Raw genomic sequence first — 16,364 nt, 5'->3', positions numbered from 1 at the left:
CAATTTATTAATCAAAGAATGAAAATTTACATAAGCTTCTCTCATGCACGGATTACCCGAACAATGACCCTCCATGCGCTTTAAATAGAACTCATGGACCAATCGGGTGTCAAGCCACGGATCAAGTGTCGGTAATACCGAGGTGAGAGTGAACCGTCGGATCACTACATATCGTGACCGTCGGATTGTAAGTTACAAAATGTACAACGGTAAAGAAACACACTTTACCTAACTCTAACCTAACTCTATACTAGACCAAGTTGAACTTAACTATATCCTATGTGTCGGAATATCCTAACATCCCCCCTTAAGAACAACTTGGGATAGGATTGAAGGATTTACAAATATGACACAATAGGAGAAGGAAGGAGGCACTAGAGCCTATCCCCCCTTAGTGACAACTTCCTGAACTCCAAGCATATATCGAAGTTTAGTGAACTTCGCCTCTGTGAGAGCCTTTGTGAAGATGTCTGCAACCTGATCATCTGTTGGACAATATTGCACTTCAAGAACATGGTCATGAATGAGCTTTCTGATGAAGTGCATGTGTAGTTCAATGTGTTTGCTGCGCTGATGCTGGACTGGATCTTTGCATAGCTGAATGGCACTTTGATTATCACACCAAAGTGTGGTTGAATGCTGCTGCTCAAAGCCAAACTCTGATAGGATCTGAAGGCTTCCTTACTAGCTTCCACGGCACCACGATACTCTGCTTCTGCTGACGAAAGAGAAATGGCAGCCTGTTTCTTACAAGCCCATGTAATAGGTCCTGAACCAAGAGTGAAGACATAACCGGCAGTAGACTTCCGATCATCAGGTTCACCAGCCCAATCAGAATCAGTGAAACCAACTAACAGAGGAGCTGCTTTGGCACTGTAATGAATCCCAAACTGTACTGTACCTCGAACATAACGAAGTATTCTTTTAGCTGCTTTCCAATGACTTTCACGGGGGTTTTGCATAAAACGAGCAACAAGGCCAACAGCAAAGGAAAGATCAGGACGAGTATGGGTTAAATACAAGAATTTTCCGACAAGTTGACGGTATAAGGTAGCATCAACTTCAGGAGAAGTACAAGAGACTGAAAGTTTGACTCCAGACTGAAAGGGAGAAGGGGCTGGCTTACAGTCTTCCATGTGAAAATGACGAAGAATATCACAAGCATACTTGGACTGGGAAAGGAAAATACCCTCTTGGGATTGCAAGACTTGAAGACCGAGAAAATAGTGTAAATGTCCTAAGTCTGTCATTTCAAATTTCTTTTTAAGGCTGGACTTCACATGGTTTATAAGGTTGGGATCACTACCAGTAAGAATAAGATCATCAACATAAAGAACAAGGATGATAAGAGAGTTGCCCACTTTCTTGGTGTAGACAGTATTGTCAGAATGACACCTAGAAAAGCCAGATTCTAAAAGAAAGCTATCCATTTTGGCATACCAAGCCCGAGGAGCTTGCTTGAGGCCATAAAGGGATTTCTTAAGTCGACAAACAAGGCTGGAGTCTGTTTGTATGAAGCCAATGGGTTGTTCCATATAGATTTCTTCCTGCAAGTCCCCATGCAAGAAGGCAGATTTAACATCCATCTGATGGACTTCCCATTTTAAAGAGGCAGCAAGGGAAAGAACAAGGCGGATGGAGTTCATTTTGGCAACAGGGGAAAAGGTTTCAGTGTAGTCAATGCCTTCAACCTGTGAAAAGCCCTTAGCAACGAGACGAGCTTTATGTTTATCAACTTTCCCATCTGGTCCATACTTGGTTCTATAAACCCATTTACATCTAACAAGTTTGCGTCCCTTTGGTAGAGGAACAAGATCCCATGTATCATTTGTCATCAATGAATGATATTCTTCATTCATAGCTGCTTCCCAATGTGGATGGCCTGAGGCTTCTGCAAAAGTGTCAGGATCATGATTTACTGGAGCTTGAGCCAGTAAAGAAGAGGCTCTTTCAAACTGAGAACGTGTACGTCGCTGATCTGTAGGATCACCGGCAAGATCACCTGCTGCATCCCGAGTAGCACGGACCCATCTTGGAAGTTGAGGATCCTGAGAAGGTGGGGGAGGATTATCATCCTCGCTTTCATCATCTGAAGAAGAAAGGTTTTCAAAAATAGAAGAGATAGGAAGAGGTGGCACATCCGCCGGACTAGGCTCGCAGGCCGATTTATTTTCATCAAATTTTACATCTCTTCTAATGATAACATTTTTGGACTTAAATGGAATAAGTCTATAACCTTTTACATCTTCAGAATATCCAACAAAAGTACATTTCTCACTCTTAGGTTCTAAAGCTTTATGCTTTTCATCTGGAATATGGGCCCATGCTTCACTTCCAAACACACGAAAGTGACTTACATCTGGTTTAATGGAACTCCAAGCTTCTTCTGGAGTGATATTCTCTAGAACCTTAGTAGGAGTGCGATTGATTATATAATTTGCACAATTAATTGCTTCGGCCCAAAAACTAAGACTGAGTCCTTTAGATTGCAGCATACAATTAGCCATTTCCTTTAAGGTGCGATTTTTCCTTTCAGCTACACCATTTTGTTGTGGAGTGTATGGAACAGTATGTTGCATTTGAATTCCATTTTCGGTGCAAAAGTTGATGAATGTGTTTTTAACATATTCTCCACCATTATCAGTTCTTAGCTTAAGAATTTGATGTCCAGATTGTTTTTCAACAAAGGCTTTGAAGGCCAAAAAAGTGTTAAATACTTCGCTCTTGAGTTTTAAGAAGTATACCCAAGTGCGTCTGGAGAAATCATCAATGAAAGTTAAGAAGTACTTGCAGCCAGAGAATGAATCAACAGGAAGAGGACCACATAAATCACTGTGCACAAGCTGTAAAGGGGCTGAGGCGTGCCAAGAGGCACGTTTGTCAAAACTGTCCCGATGATGTTTTCCGAGTACACATCCGGAACAAACACCATCTCTGCAAGATACCATAGGAAGACCTGTCACCATATTTTCTTTACATAGATGCTGAAGGGAGCGATAGTTTAAGTGACCAAATCGCTCATGCCAAAGTTTGCTCACTTAATCATTATGAGCAACAAATACTGAGGGAAGATTGGATGACCCAAAGTTGTGAAACTTATACAACCTTTTGGAATCATCAGCAAGACCAGTAGCTAGAATCTGTTTAGGATCTTTTAGATCCTTGATTACAACATCATGAGGTGAAAATTCAACAATTTTACCTTCACCTGAGTGAGTTATCTGATAGACAGATAGAAGGTTGCAGGATAAGGTTGGAACACATAATACATCATTAAACTGACCATTGTCTAGATGAACAGTTCCAGTCCCTACAACATTAAGAGATCTATCATCACCAATATATATATTTTTGGTGTTACAATCATTTAAAGAAGAAAACATGGCTTGGTTTTTGGCCATGTGACAAGAGGCTCCAGAATCAATGAGCCACTCATGAGAATGAGAAGAAGAAGAAGATACATTTAATGCATAACCAGACTGAGATGATTGACAATGAGATGCAGAAAGTGCCATTCCGGAAGTTGAAGTTGAAGTAGGCTCCACATGGATGTTATGTTTCTTCATTGCGGCTTCCAAGGCTTCCATCTTCTTAAAGCATTTAGATTCTAAGTGGCCATCTCGATTACAAAAGTTACAATGTCTATCAGTCTTCTTCCATTTGTTTTTATTGGTCTTATCATTTTGCTGAAATGATCTTTCATTTTGAGGCTGAGATGGTTTAGGACCATTCTTTTGAGGATATGACTTCTTAGGATTTTTTGAATTTGGTTGCTGCTGGGCGGCTAACGCTTTCGTGGAAGAGTTTCCAAGATTAAGAAGACCAAGGTGTAAGAGTTTTTCTTGTTCTCTTATTAAGGAATCACAAAAGGAGTCAAAGGAAGGGGCCTTGTAGTCTTGTCCTTGACAAATGAAAGCTTCCCTTGTAGAATGGAAAGTGGAAACAAATATAGAGTAGGCTGGTCCCAACTTAGTAAGGATGGAATAAATAAGGTTACCATCTTCTTTCTTAACTTTAACACCTTCCAAGAGATATCTAAGGGTCTTGAATTTGGACAAGAAATCTTCAATGCAAGAAAAATTATTAGGATCCAAAGTAAGCAGCTCATTTTCAAGTTGATGGGCTCTAATTTCATTTTTAATCCCAAAAACTTTAGCAAGTTTTTCTAATGCTTCATGAGGAGTCTCAAGTCCTGGAATGTGGAATCTAAGATCAGGAGAAATAGACATCCCTATCAAACCACGTGCTTGATCTTGTCTATTTTCCCATTTTGCCGCCTTGTCTTCATCTTTTGGTTTCTTCTCTTGGTTTGTGGCTATTCTGAAGAGACCTTTACTTCTAAGTAAATCTTCCATGTATTCTACCCATTGGAAGTAGTTAGTGCTGTCAAGAATGACTTGGCATGGACTTTCCATTTTAAAAAAACTGAAGCTGAAGATGCTGAAAGTAAGTGTTCCAACGGATAGATCTCGAAAAAATAGGCGGTTTTAAAAAAAACGGCTCTGAAAAAGGCTTCCGGATGAAGAAGTTATGGCTTTTTGAAGAAAAATTGTTGACGTTGCCGGCAAGGTGCGCGAATGTGCGGGAATGAAAAAATCCGCCCCCACAAAATGGAGACTTGAACCCAAGACCTCTACTCTCTTAAAATAGCTTTGAACCAATTGATCTATACAAAAAATTTGAGAGAGAGAGAGAGAGAGAGAGGGGGGGGGCCTTGGTTTGCGTGCTTGCCTTGAGAAAGCTCTTTTTCCCTACAAAACACAAAACACAAAACCCAACACGAATATGCAAAGAAAAACGAACCTTGCGGCTCGAAGTTAGCTTTAGCCAAAAAACTAGAAATTTAAAAAAAAATCTCAAAGTTAGCTTTAGCCGAAAAACTAAATATTTTTCTCAATGTTTCTGATTTTCCGAGATCACACTAAGGTGCAGGGAAAAGAGCATACGCATGAGAAAAATCCTTCCTTTCTGTTTCTGATTTGCCCAGATCGCACAGAGTCGCAGGGCAAAGAGCATACGCAGAAATGAAAGGTATAGATTCGGTTAAAAAAAAGGCTAAATAAACTGAGACCGAAATAAGCAGAGAGAAAATAACAGTGAACTGCAAAAGAAACACTGTATACCTCCCGATCTGAAAAATGACGCAGCTAGGGCTACCAGAAACCTTTTCGCGTGAAACGAAAGGGGTTTCTCACTGGAACAGATGCTCCGAACGCAACAGAGCAGTCCTCTCGGCCCGAAAGCAGTCAGAAACAGCAGATCTAGGAAACGACAGCCGCATGCAGTTCTACCGGCTTCAGATTTGGATCACCAACGGACGCGGCCCTCAAATAGCTCTGATACCATGTAGGAATTTACAGGGTAAGTTCCACAGAAAGAATACCAAAAGGACACCGCTCACAACCAGATCTCAAATCAATACACCAGTATTTTTGACGTGGTTAAAACCCTCAGAGTGCAAGGAGGGAAACAGTGCACGGCCTGTCCCAACGTGGGTACTACAGGCAATTTATTAATCAAAGAATGAAAATTTACATAAGCTTCTCTCATGCACGGATTACCCGAACAATGACCCTCCATGCGCTTTAAATCAATGTTGCACAAAGCGCGAGCGGGATTTAATCGGCGCCGGGAAAAAAGCGGAAAAAATCGTTAAAAGCGGGAAAAAAGCGGAAAAAAGCGGGAAAAAAGCGTTTGGCACAAAAATATTCATTTTTTTTCATTTTTTTAATATCTAAACCATCTACAACATAAAATAAATACATTGACACATAAATATGATAAAAAAACTAATATATAAGATGTTTAATATCATTTCTAGCGCTAAAATCACACATAACATTGAATCATGTCCTGAATAGTAAGTCCTGAGTCCCAACTCAGCCTCAAAATATCCCGATGGCCTGTGATTTTTTCCTTAAAAATCGCGATTTTTTCGAAAAAATCGCGATTTTAAAAAAAAAAAACGCGATTTTTTCCGAAAAAATCAGTAAAAAAAAAGGCGCGATTTTTTGGTATAAAAATCGCGATTTAATCGGGAAAGGTAAAAAATCGCGATTTTCCGATAAAATCGCGATTTTATCGCGATTTTAACAACACTGCTTTAAATAGAACTCATGGACCAATCGGGTGTCAAGCCACGGATCAAGTGTCGGTAATACCGAGGTGAGAGTGAACCGTCGGATCACTACATATCGTGACCGTCGGATTGTAAGTTACAAAATGTACAACGGTAAAGAAACACACTTTACCGAACTCTAACCTAACTCTATACTAGACCAAGTTGAACTTAACTATATCCTATGTGTCGGAATATCCTAACATCTTTGTTGAAGAATATGTAACTTGAATTTCTTTATTAAGCACAGTTCTTAGCAAGCAGCTGAATAATTGTTGAGATGATTAGGCACAATTAATTTGTTTGAAGAATTCTTCAGATAAGTTGACATATGTGGTTTCTCCTGATAATCATACAAAGTTAAGCGTCTTTGTGGTTCTAAGAATCATAGTGGATTTAGTGTCTATTGAATTTTTGTTGGGCATACATCTGGTGTTATAAAGCATGTTTCTAGTTGTTATATTTGTCAAATTTTTGAATGGTTTTAAATCTTGATTCTTGAAAGTTAGATTCTCTATTTTTTCCGGTTCTTGTTTATCGGGTCTGATACACACACACACCTGTATCTGGATCCTAATATATCAAATGATTGATCCATATCAGGATCAGGATTCATTTCTGTGTAACTCAATTACAGTGTTTTATGTCTAGAGATTTTTTGTAGACAAACAACACATCCATGCATTTGGCATCTAAGCTTTATAATCATGTTCCTAATTGTTATCTTATTTTTTCAAAATTATGATTGGTTTTGAATCTTGATTTTTGAAGGCTGAGTCTCCAAACACCCGCGCCCCCCCCCCCCAAATACACACATATTTTTCCCCATGAGAAATATCTTTATATTCTACATGAGGAATATACATTTTTCAAACTCAACAACAAGGCTTGAAGCCATTATAACAAAGCTCGTCATGTCGCTTGCGGGAATTGAACCTGGATGGGGAGGACAACCATCATTCCTCCCAATCACCCAAAATAAGCAATTGACTGTCTGTGTGTGTTTGTGTTCACTGTTTTCTGTCTGCTTTGGATTGCCATTTTCAAAATATTATAGAGTGAGTCATACTGTGACTAATTATATAGGTAACAAGCAGTATACCTATATGTAAATGTTCTACTTTACAAATGGAAGAAAAACAGACAAGCTGTCATGTTCCAAGTCTTGATTGTGGAGAAGCTGTTTGTGTCGGGGTTTCATTTGGGAAAATTCCACTATCTCATACTAGCCTCTTTCCACTTGATTAAGAATGCAAGTTTTTGTCCCTGAAAAGTTGGATGTTTCAAAACCTTTTACACAGTTTGTATCCAGAAATATTGCAAACAAAATGCGAGTTTCTCTTGTCCTGACTTTGATAAACATGGCTTGTTTTTTCATCCAATGTGCAGTTCTAACATTGTCTTCAGACAATCACACCATTGCAGATCTTTTCTGTGAAATATTTAGTTTTGATTTTCTCCCCTGTTTCTGAAGTTGAGTAATCTTATTGCAGGCAATGATGAAAGATCAGTTTGCAAATTATGTTGTTCAAAAGGTTTTGGAAACTTGTGATGACCAACAACGTGATTTCATTCTTTGTCGCATCAAAGTGCATCTAAATGCCTTAAAGAAGTATACATATGGAAAGCATATAGTTGCTCGTGTTGAGAAGCTTGTTGCAGCTGGAGGTATGATGGACAAATTATTGAGAATTATGTATGTTTACACACTAATCTTTGTTCTCAGCATATTAACAAAGTATATTTTATATTTATATTCATTGCAGAAAGGCGTATTGGAACTCGTCCAACATATCCTTTGTAAATTCTACAGAGATAATACATAAATGAGAACTTGTATAGTTGAGGTTGGTGTCACATGTTGGCGTTGGTCACATTAAAGTGCTGCTGTACTTTCAATTCTGTCAAGTTACTTCAGAAGGAAAGTTCAAGCTGTTGTATATGGATTAGAAATATTTTTATGTTCAGGCTGTGTTGTATATTCTGTAGCATTTATAGACTGAGGGCAAAATAGGGCATATGTGAGGCCCCTTGTGCAGTGAAGTTCTGTTAGAATTTGTGCATGAAATAAATACTGTGTAAAGAATGTTTGGCAACATAACTGTACAGATGCAATTTCGATTGCATGTGGTGGAATTTGAATTATGTATTTCGCTTGGCGATGGATGCAAGCAATCCATTTATTGTTTCTGAAGAAATGCCCAGAATTTTGCCTAGAAATGCCCTGAATTCTAGCGAGGTGAAAAATCATGTGATTTGCATTCGTTGATTGATTCAAACTCTTCATTTATTGTAGTGTTACATGGGGACATGCTTTCTAAGATGGCCATTGCTCCCAAGATGGTGAAATTCCAAGAGACATGTTTTCTGCTGTTCCCAAAATTTCAAATTTTGGCAAAACATGTCTTAGGAAAAGCAGGATGTTCTACATGTGGGGGACACCTTGGCCCCCTCCCTGATATTTGTCTTTCAAAATTGAAAGGAAAAAAACAAAACCTGAAGCTTAAATCTTTGTTCATTGGTTTATTTAACACTTAACAGTTAGATCATTTATGTTTTCATATCGTTAAATTTTTATTTTATGAATTTAGAGATGGTCCCTATGCAACTGATTGGTGGGAGTCTCACACATTCTCTTGATGTGTGTCCCTTATTCCGCATATCCCTCAAAGTCCTATCAGGCTGTCATTCTCATGCTATTCCAAATCGCTATCCCCTCCAATGTTGAGAGTTATTTCTCATATCCCTCAAAAAGTCCTATCAGTCTGTCGTTCTCATACTATTCCAAATCACTATCCTCCAATGTTGAGAGAAAGTGGTTTACCTGTAGCTTCATCCACTCTAAGTAAGTGATTTGACTTTCTTTAGAAGAGTTGAAAATCTAGTTTTAGTGTACAGTGACATAATGCTTGCCTAACTCTTTAGTATTGGAACCTGTAAGATACTTGAGTATCTGAAGGGACCAGCAACACAATGGGATGTGGGTTTATGGCACAGGAAGGTGCAAAGTTGTTGCAGGATTTGGTTGGGCTACCACTAAGTTTCTTGGATGGCTTGAGGAAATTGACACTGTTAGTGATGGCAGTGCTGGCTGTTGGAGTGCTTTGAAGTAGGAGAGAGAAAGGCTGGACTGCTTGTTGATGTTTTTATTCTTTGTTTTATTTGTTTTTATTTTTATCTATAAAATACAAACTCGTCTCTATCATGATCACGTGGTATTTTCATTTTGCTTACTGTTTTATTATCCATCAATTCTATTGCTGAAAGCAGATACTGCAATCTATATATATGATATATATTTTCGATGGTGTTTTTTTTCCAATCATCTTTGAACCTGGCATCTTTGTCCTGTGCCTTGGTGTAAAAGTAGGAGATCATGGTTCCTAACCAGTTTTAAAAGATTTTGCTGATTTATGAACTGTTTCTTTTTTTTAATGAGATTTATGAAAACTCTAGTTGGATGTTTCTCTTCCTTTACTGGAAAATGTGAATTAATGTAGTGCACTTATTTCAGTTAGTTATTTACAGACAATTTCAGGCTAGTACAATTTCCATGTTTCACGTAAAAGGTCAGGATATTTGATTTCCCTTTGTATCACTTCCTTCAGACAGCATTAAACTTGTGTATCTGGGTTCATGGATGCTGGTACAGCTGTGCCTGGCAGGGGCTGGCGCGGCACCCTAATGCCGCCCTAATGCACAACTGTGGCATTATAGTGTGGGCCATATGCAAGATGAGACACCATCCGTAAATATGGCATATGTCATCAGGGTAGACCTCGGGTGGCTCCAGGGCCCTGACAAATGAGATCTAGCCTGCCCCATAGTATTCTAAGGGTCCGTTTGGATTGTCCATTGCATTTCTATTTCTTTTTTCTTTGGGGAAGACCTCCTAGAGATGATGAACATTTACTGGCTAACGATGTTTTTAGATAAATATTTTTTCATAAGATTCAATCTTTATTTTCAAGTGGTATTCATTATTGTGGCTGGGTTGAGAATCTAAATTCCTGATTTTTGCATGTGTTGATTTAAATTGGACCTTTGTGTGTTTGTTTTCTTGTTTTTTCAGGCTAGTCTAACACAGATTATACATTTTACTATCTATGCATTAATTTGTGCTTGGCTTGGCATTTATGCAATTGAGAAAATAGCTTAGTTTTCAGATTTGACGCCATTATTGAATATTAACACAGGACTTGTCATAGTTTAGCGGCTAGCCTACCATGCAGACATGTCCTATTGGCTATTCAAGTCCCCATCATTGCTAAACAAACATGTGAATATGAAGTGTGCTCCTTGTTACTGTGCAATATTTCAAATTTGTTGATTTACCACTACTAAGCATTGGTTTTTGTCATCGTAGTGGAAGTACATTGGGAATCATGTTACTTCTAAATTCTAAATTAGTTTGCCCGTGAGGGAGGGTTTGAATTTGTTCTTGTATCCATGACGTGACACTGAGCAAGACACCTGTAGAGCGAGAGTGAAGAAGGTGGGTTGGGATTTACCATTTTATAATAATGTCCTTGGAGGGTTTGAAAGGTTCATATGTGCCAAAACAAAGCTTACATGAAAAATAAAGGGAACCTAAAAGCCATGTCCATGCAGATGCCTAGCCAGTTGGGGGTTAACTGTGGTTGTCATTGTGGGGTTTAGTGAAAGGGGTGGAAAAACGAGCTCATAATTTCTCTAGGCCTTTAGGTGTTTGGCTATACCAGTAATGAAGGCCATACTCGTAGACTTTTGTATTTACGTATTAGGGGTTGTTGAGCCTTGTGATTATTTTTTGAAATGTATAAATAGTTGTTTTAAAAGTGATAAAGTAGATGTGCCAAATAAAATGCAAAAAAAGAGACTGGAGCATTTCACATCCCCTCCCTAATGATAAATGGCACAACAAAGAATTGTCCAAAATATGATGGGACCGTGGCAAAAGAGAGTCCTGTGATAAAGGGCACGATAAACAGAATTGTCCAAAATGTGGAGGTCCTGTGATATATGCACAACCCCACGTCTGATACTGTGTTATGTTGTGTACTTTCTGTAGATATTAAATCAAAGCATTACTTTGTAACCTGCTGTAGAGTTGTCTAAAACTGGAGTAATGTCTTGTTCTCTGATCTTAGGGGGGCCCACCATGGATCTACCTGGTGTTGTTATCTGAACAGCGTTCAAGAGGTTTCTGAGAGTCTCTCAGCTTACTATCTGCTAAGGGTTTGCAGTTCCCTGCTTATTTTATGAACTCTAGATTTTAGCTTCTTCTATCTACAATAAAGATCCTGGAGCAGACAAAAGGGAAGATGTGTATCAGTGGGCCTGGCAAATTACTTTGATAATATCAACAGAGTTGAACTGAACTGATACGGGCTTGAATGTAGAAATAAATAAATTAATATTAAAGTTCAGACACGCCTAGCTTTACTTGGGCTCCAGTGTGAGCTGAAACCTCAGCGGCTAGGTTCATAGAGCTCACTCCCCAACCAGTTCAAGAGGAAATTACTCAGAGAGGGAACTTGCTGATGAGAGACAGATCCTCACGAACACTGAATTGTTGGCAGAAGTAGTGGATTGGGTTTCAGATGCAGGGCATACTAGAGGTCGTTATAACCGTTACATGTACATGGTGGACATCTATTGGCATGTAAAGTTCCTCCTTGGCGGAGTTTGTTCGACAAAAATGAGATAAAGGACAGGCTTCTGACTCTGAATCAGATACAGCGACACATGATAGCTGTGGATTGAAGGCTGGGTTGTCTTGAGAAACACTTGTAAATTCTTCTTGATCCAGGTTGCTCACCATTCTAGTTGAAACCACCAATTCAGATAAATCCAATCTAAATGTTTTTTACTTTCTATGTTTTCAACTCTTTTATGGTTCACTTATGTAATTTTCTATCTAAAAATGGTACAGGAGGCCCAGCAAAATTCTAGGCATTTTGATTTAACGAACTATGGTTCAGTTATGTAATTTTCTATCTAAAAATGGCCCAGGAGGCCCAGCAAAAGTCCAGGCATTTTGATTTAAGGAACTCTGGTCGGTACCATATCTTTTGCAATTTTGAAGCAAATAAAGTTCTGTATCTCGTCTTGTTTTCGCAGTGGTAGACAAGAACAAGCTTCAGAAGAATAGTTTGTAAACCTCTGATTTAGGAAATGCGAAATATTTACTTCACAAAAAAAGAAAATTTCTATGATTTAAGTGGGTGGAGATGGTAATGTGCGTGTTTGTAAAGACGTATTTTTAAAAAACTTTACTGCATGGTTGTGTAATATTGAATACTTTTAAAATGAATTATATAATTTATATAAAAGAAAATATAAGTTATGCATTAAGGGATTATATATTTATGTGTGAATAGAATTTAGGGAAATTTTTGAAGATGAGTTAGTTTATGAAATAGTGAATACATACCATTACAATTTGCATAGTTTAAAAATAATCAAAAGCTCCAAGAAACAAGAAGCATGTGGCACTGCACTTATAACTACTAAACAACCAAGCCATCATCATGATATTTATTTGGCATAGTACATTAACTAGTGATAATATAGTCTTAGCTAGCATGTGTTATATCACTAGTCCTAGCTATCATGTGTCGGCTGAGGGAGCTTCAAACACTCATAGATAACTATCATGTGTTATATCACTAGTCCTAGCTATCATGTGTCGGCTGAGGGAGCTTCAAACACTCAATAGATAACTAGCATCAAACAGAAATTTGTTGTTAGATGGCTAGCCATATTGTTCCTCCGCTTCTCATAGTCCCATCTCATGGTCCTAACACATTATTATCACCATGGTGAGTATCAATTGGGCTTGTGATTGTCCAGATGGTTCTTTACTCATGTTGCAGGGTTTCCTCTCTAATTGGATGTTGTATTGTGCCTCTTATTGATAAACTTATAATGTTATAGGTTGGAATCATGAAGGTACACCATGTCCAAACTAGTAGGGAAACAATTTCAATTCCATTAAATATTAATGTGGATAATTCATAATGCTGTAGGGCTAATAATTGTTAAATATTAATGTGGATAATTCGTAATGCTCTAGGGCTAATAATTAATTTTCTTTTGTATGTAAATGTAACAACCCCTACCACCTTGTACTTTTTCGGGCTATGGGAGGTGTCGCTTTATAAATTAAACCAACCTCCAATGTTTGGTATGAAGAAGGGGTTACAAAAATCCTGTGTTTCCAATTTCATCGAAACTCAAAACTAATACTATCTTCATGTTCATCTTGTCGAGAGTAATCTGGTGATAAGTTTTATCTTAATCCAACTCTTGGATTGAGAGTTATGCCCATTTGAGGTTTAACAAATAAAAATGTGCCACATCAAGTGATCGCCATGTGGCATCGATGTGTGACCCACATAACCTTGCCATGTCACCTTGAATAGTCCCACATCACTTGTGATTCCATCGTGGTGCCCACATGGCTAATACCAAACCCTTGTGGCACTTACTACCTCAATTCTAACAAGTGGGTCCCACCGAGCTCGAACCCTTTTGTGTTATGCAATTAATTCTTGTTATATTTTGTTCCAAGGCAAATTCGGGGGTCACATCTCCGTTACTAGCATGACCCCCAGATCTTTGGATGACACACAAACTCCATATATGGTCTGGTCCTGGTCTCATCCGGGACTGTGATGTGTGCATCACTCAACACTACTTGATATCTTACATATTAGATACAACATTTGCTTATGAGGAGATTCGACTTCATGTAAAACTTCACCCAAGTGGGGCTCGCCCAAGATATCTATAGTTTTTGTGGAAAGTTGGCTCAATTGTTTGGTATTTTAAAAGAGCACATAGCCTGTCTAGTTGGATTCCTCGGACTACTGGATGCATCTACAGGGTTAACTAACATTTGCCCCTCCTTCAACATGAATACAAAATCCACCAAGAAGTCAATCCAGACTTGGGATACAATTGCTACCAAGGCACTGACCATTCGGCATTCGATACAAAGTTAGGACTTTTGTCAAACTGCTAGAAAGTGAAATTCAATGAGCTCTAATAGAATTCCTTAAGGCAAAACTTTTGCCCATAATACCAAAATCTAGGGATAGGAGCCCATATTTTGAAATTTGACCTTTAAAGGTATTTATAACCATGGATGAATTTGATGGCACCAACGGACCTAACTAACACTAGATCCTAAGCAAAGGGAGAAATGGTTTCAAAGGCTAGATTCCTCAGGTAAAACCACAAACCTTGCTTACTTTGTGAAGCTCAAGGCATTACAACAACATATTGATGTGCATAACCGTAAGATTCTCACATTGTTCTTAGAATAAGTAACAACCGACTCTAATTGAATCTTGGTTTAGCATACAACACATGGATGACTTTGTTATCGGGTGAGGTAGTTTATAGTTTTAAACAAGACAATGAGCCATCAGATTCGTAAACATATCAAATCAGTGAGGATATTTGCAATAACAGGTCAATTTGAAGACTTTAGACAACCAATCATATTCATATAGGTGCTCCTGCAATCCTTAAGTTTTACAATAGAGTTAACGATGCTCAACATTCACACAATCATGGCATATAAAGTAGTTGTCAACCATGAACATACAATAATTTTAGGCATTCAATCATGAGTCGTACATATTCATACATCATTAGTGACTAGGTATGCACCAACCATATACTTATTTGAATATGTTAAGATTAGTTGACAATTGGAGGGACTTCCACTCTCAACCCAACCATAGGCTAGCTACACTATAACCTCTCTTGTATTTGGACTACTGGATGCATCTACAGGGTTAACTAACATCTGCCCCTCCTTCAACATGAATACAAAATCCACCAAGAAGTCAATCCAGACTTGGGATACAATTGCTACCAAGGCACTGACCATTCGGCATTCGATACAAAGTTAGGACTTTTGTCAAACTGCTAGAAAGTGAAATTCAATGAGTTCTAATAGAATTCCTTAAGGCAAAACTCTTGCCCATAATACCAAATTCTAGGGATAGGAGCCCATATTTTGAAATTTGACCTTTAAAGGTATTTATAACCATGGATGAATTTGATGGCACCAACGGACCTAACTAACACTAGATCCTAAGCAAAGGGAGAAACGGTTTCAAAGGCTAGATTCCTCAGGTAAAACCACAAACCTTGCTTACTTTGTGAAGCTCAAGGCATTACAACAACATATTGATGTGCATAACCGTAAGATTATCACATTGTTCTTAGAATAAGTAACAACAGACTCTAATTGAATCTTGGTTTAGCATACAACACATGGATGACTTTGTTATCGGGTGAGGTAGTTTATAGTTTTAAACAAGACAATGAGCCAGCAGATTCGTAAACATATCAAATCAGTGAGGATATTTGCAATAACAGGTCAATTTGAAGACTTTAGACAACCAATCATATTCATATAGGCGCTCCTGCAATCCTTAAGTTTTACAATAGAGTTAACGATGCTCAACATTCACACAATCATGGCATATAAAGTAGTTGTCAACCATGAACATACAATAATTTTAGGCATTCAATCATGAGTCGTACATATTCATACATCATTAGTGACTAGGTATGCACCAACCATATACTTATTTGAATATGTTAAGATTAGTTGACAATTGGAGGGACTTCCACTCTCAACCCAACCATAGGCTAGCTACACTATAACCTCTCTTGTATTTGACCACCCCCAAGCTAGATCCAGAGTTCGAGAGGATGCTTGAATAAGGGTTAAATTCACACCAATGGATCGGTCAAGTACTTAGGAGATGGAGTCCACTATTACAATGGTTCATCAACTCAATAACAAATGCCTAGTGGTTCATTCATTCGTTGAGCTTTATAAAGGCCTCTTAGGTTTAGACAAGGGCTCCGTGGTTTTAAACACAACTGCAGGGATATAATCCAATATCACAAAGTCAACATTGACATTGCCATGTTAAGCTTTACAACTTCACAATGCCCAAAACCTTCCTCGAGTGCACTTCATTCTCTGGGAGAAGAAGGTTGCCAAATTACCCTAGAATCAAGAGAAAGAGAGCCAATTCTGTCCCTTCCTAGTGATTAGGCCTAGTGGTGAGTATAGGAAGAAAATTGGGGAAACATGATTCCACTGAAGACAAACTAGAAGGTTGAGAGAGCCCCAATGCCAAACTCCCTAGGGAGAGAGATCTTGTGTTTTTTCCCTCTGCGATGTGCTCACACAACTTCCATGTGTGTTCATTTCTTTCTACGTTTGACTTCC

At 38.4% G+C, this 16,364-nt stretch overlaps 1 protein-coding gene across 2 annotated transcripts in view; it reads left to right on the top strand.

Annotated features, from left to right (window-relative positions):
- Positions 1-12,315, top strand: part of LOC149219727 (pumilio homolog 1-like) — a 61,053-nt gene extending 48,738 nt beyond the window's left edge. The window contains exons 8-9 of one of the 2 annotated variants that reach the window (XM_089384468.1): positions 7,612-7,814; positions 11,248-12,315. In XM_089384468.1, coding sequence (XP_089240594.1) covers positions 7,612-7,814; positions 11,248-11,362 — 318 coding nt within the window. In that variant the 3' untranslated portion in view covers positions 11,363-12,315. Of the gene's footprint in view, positions 1-7,611; positions 7,815-7,884 lie in introns of both variants that reach the window. The other variant, XM_089384469.1, reaches the window with a different exon arrangement.
- Positions 12,316-16,364: the final 4,049 nt, after the last annotated feature.

The sequence above is a fragment of the Pinus tabuliformis genome, chromosome Q (assembly GCF_031772625.1).
Source record: "Pinus tabuliformis cultivar Carrire ecotype Pingquan chromosome Q, CPIR1, whole genome shotgun sequence".
NCBI lineage: Eukaryota > Viridiplantae > Streptophyta > Pinopsida > Pinales > Pinaceae > Pinus > Pinus tabuliformis.
The sequence above is the reverse complement of the archived record's forward strand: the minus strand, read 5'-3'. Positions and strand labels throughout refer to the sequence as shown.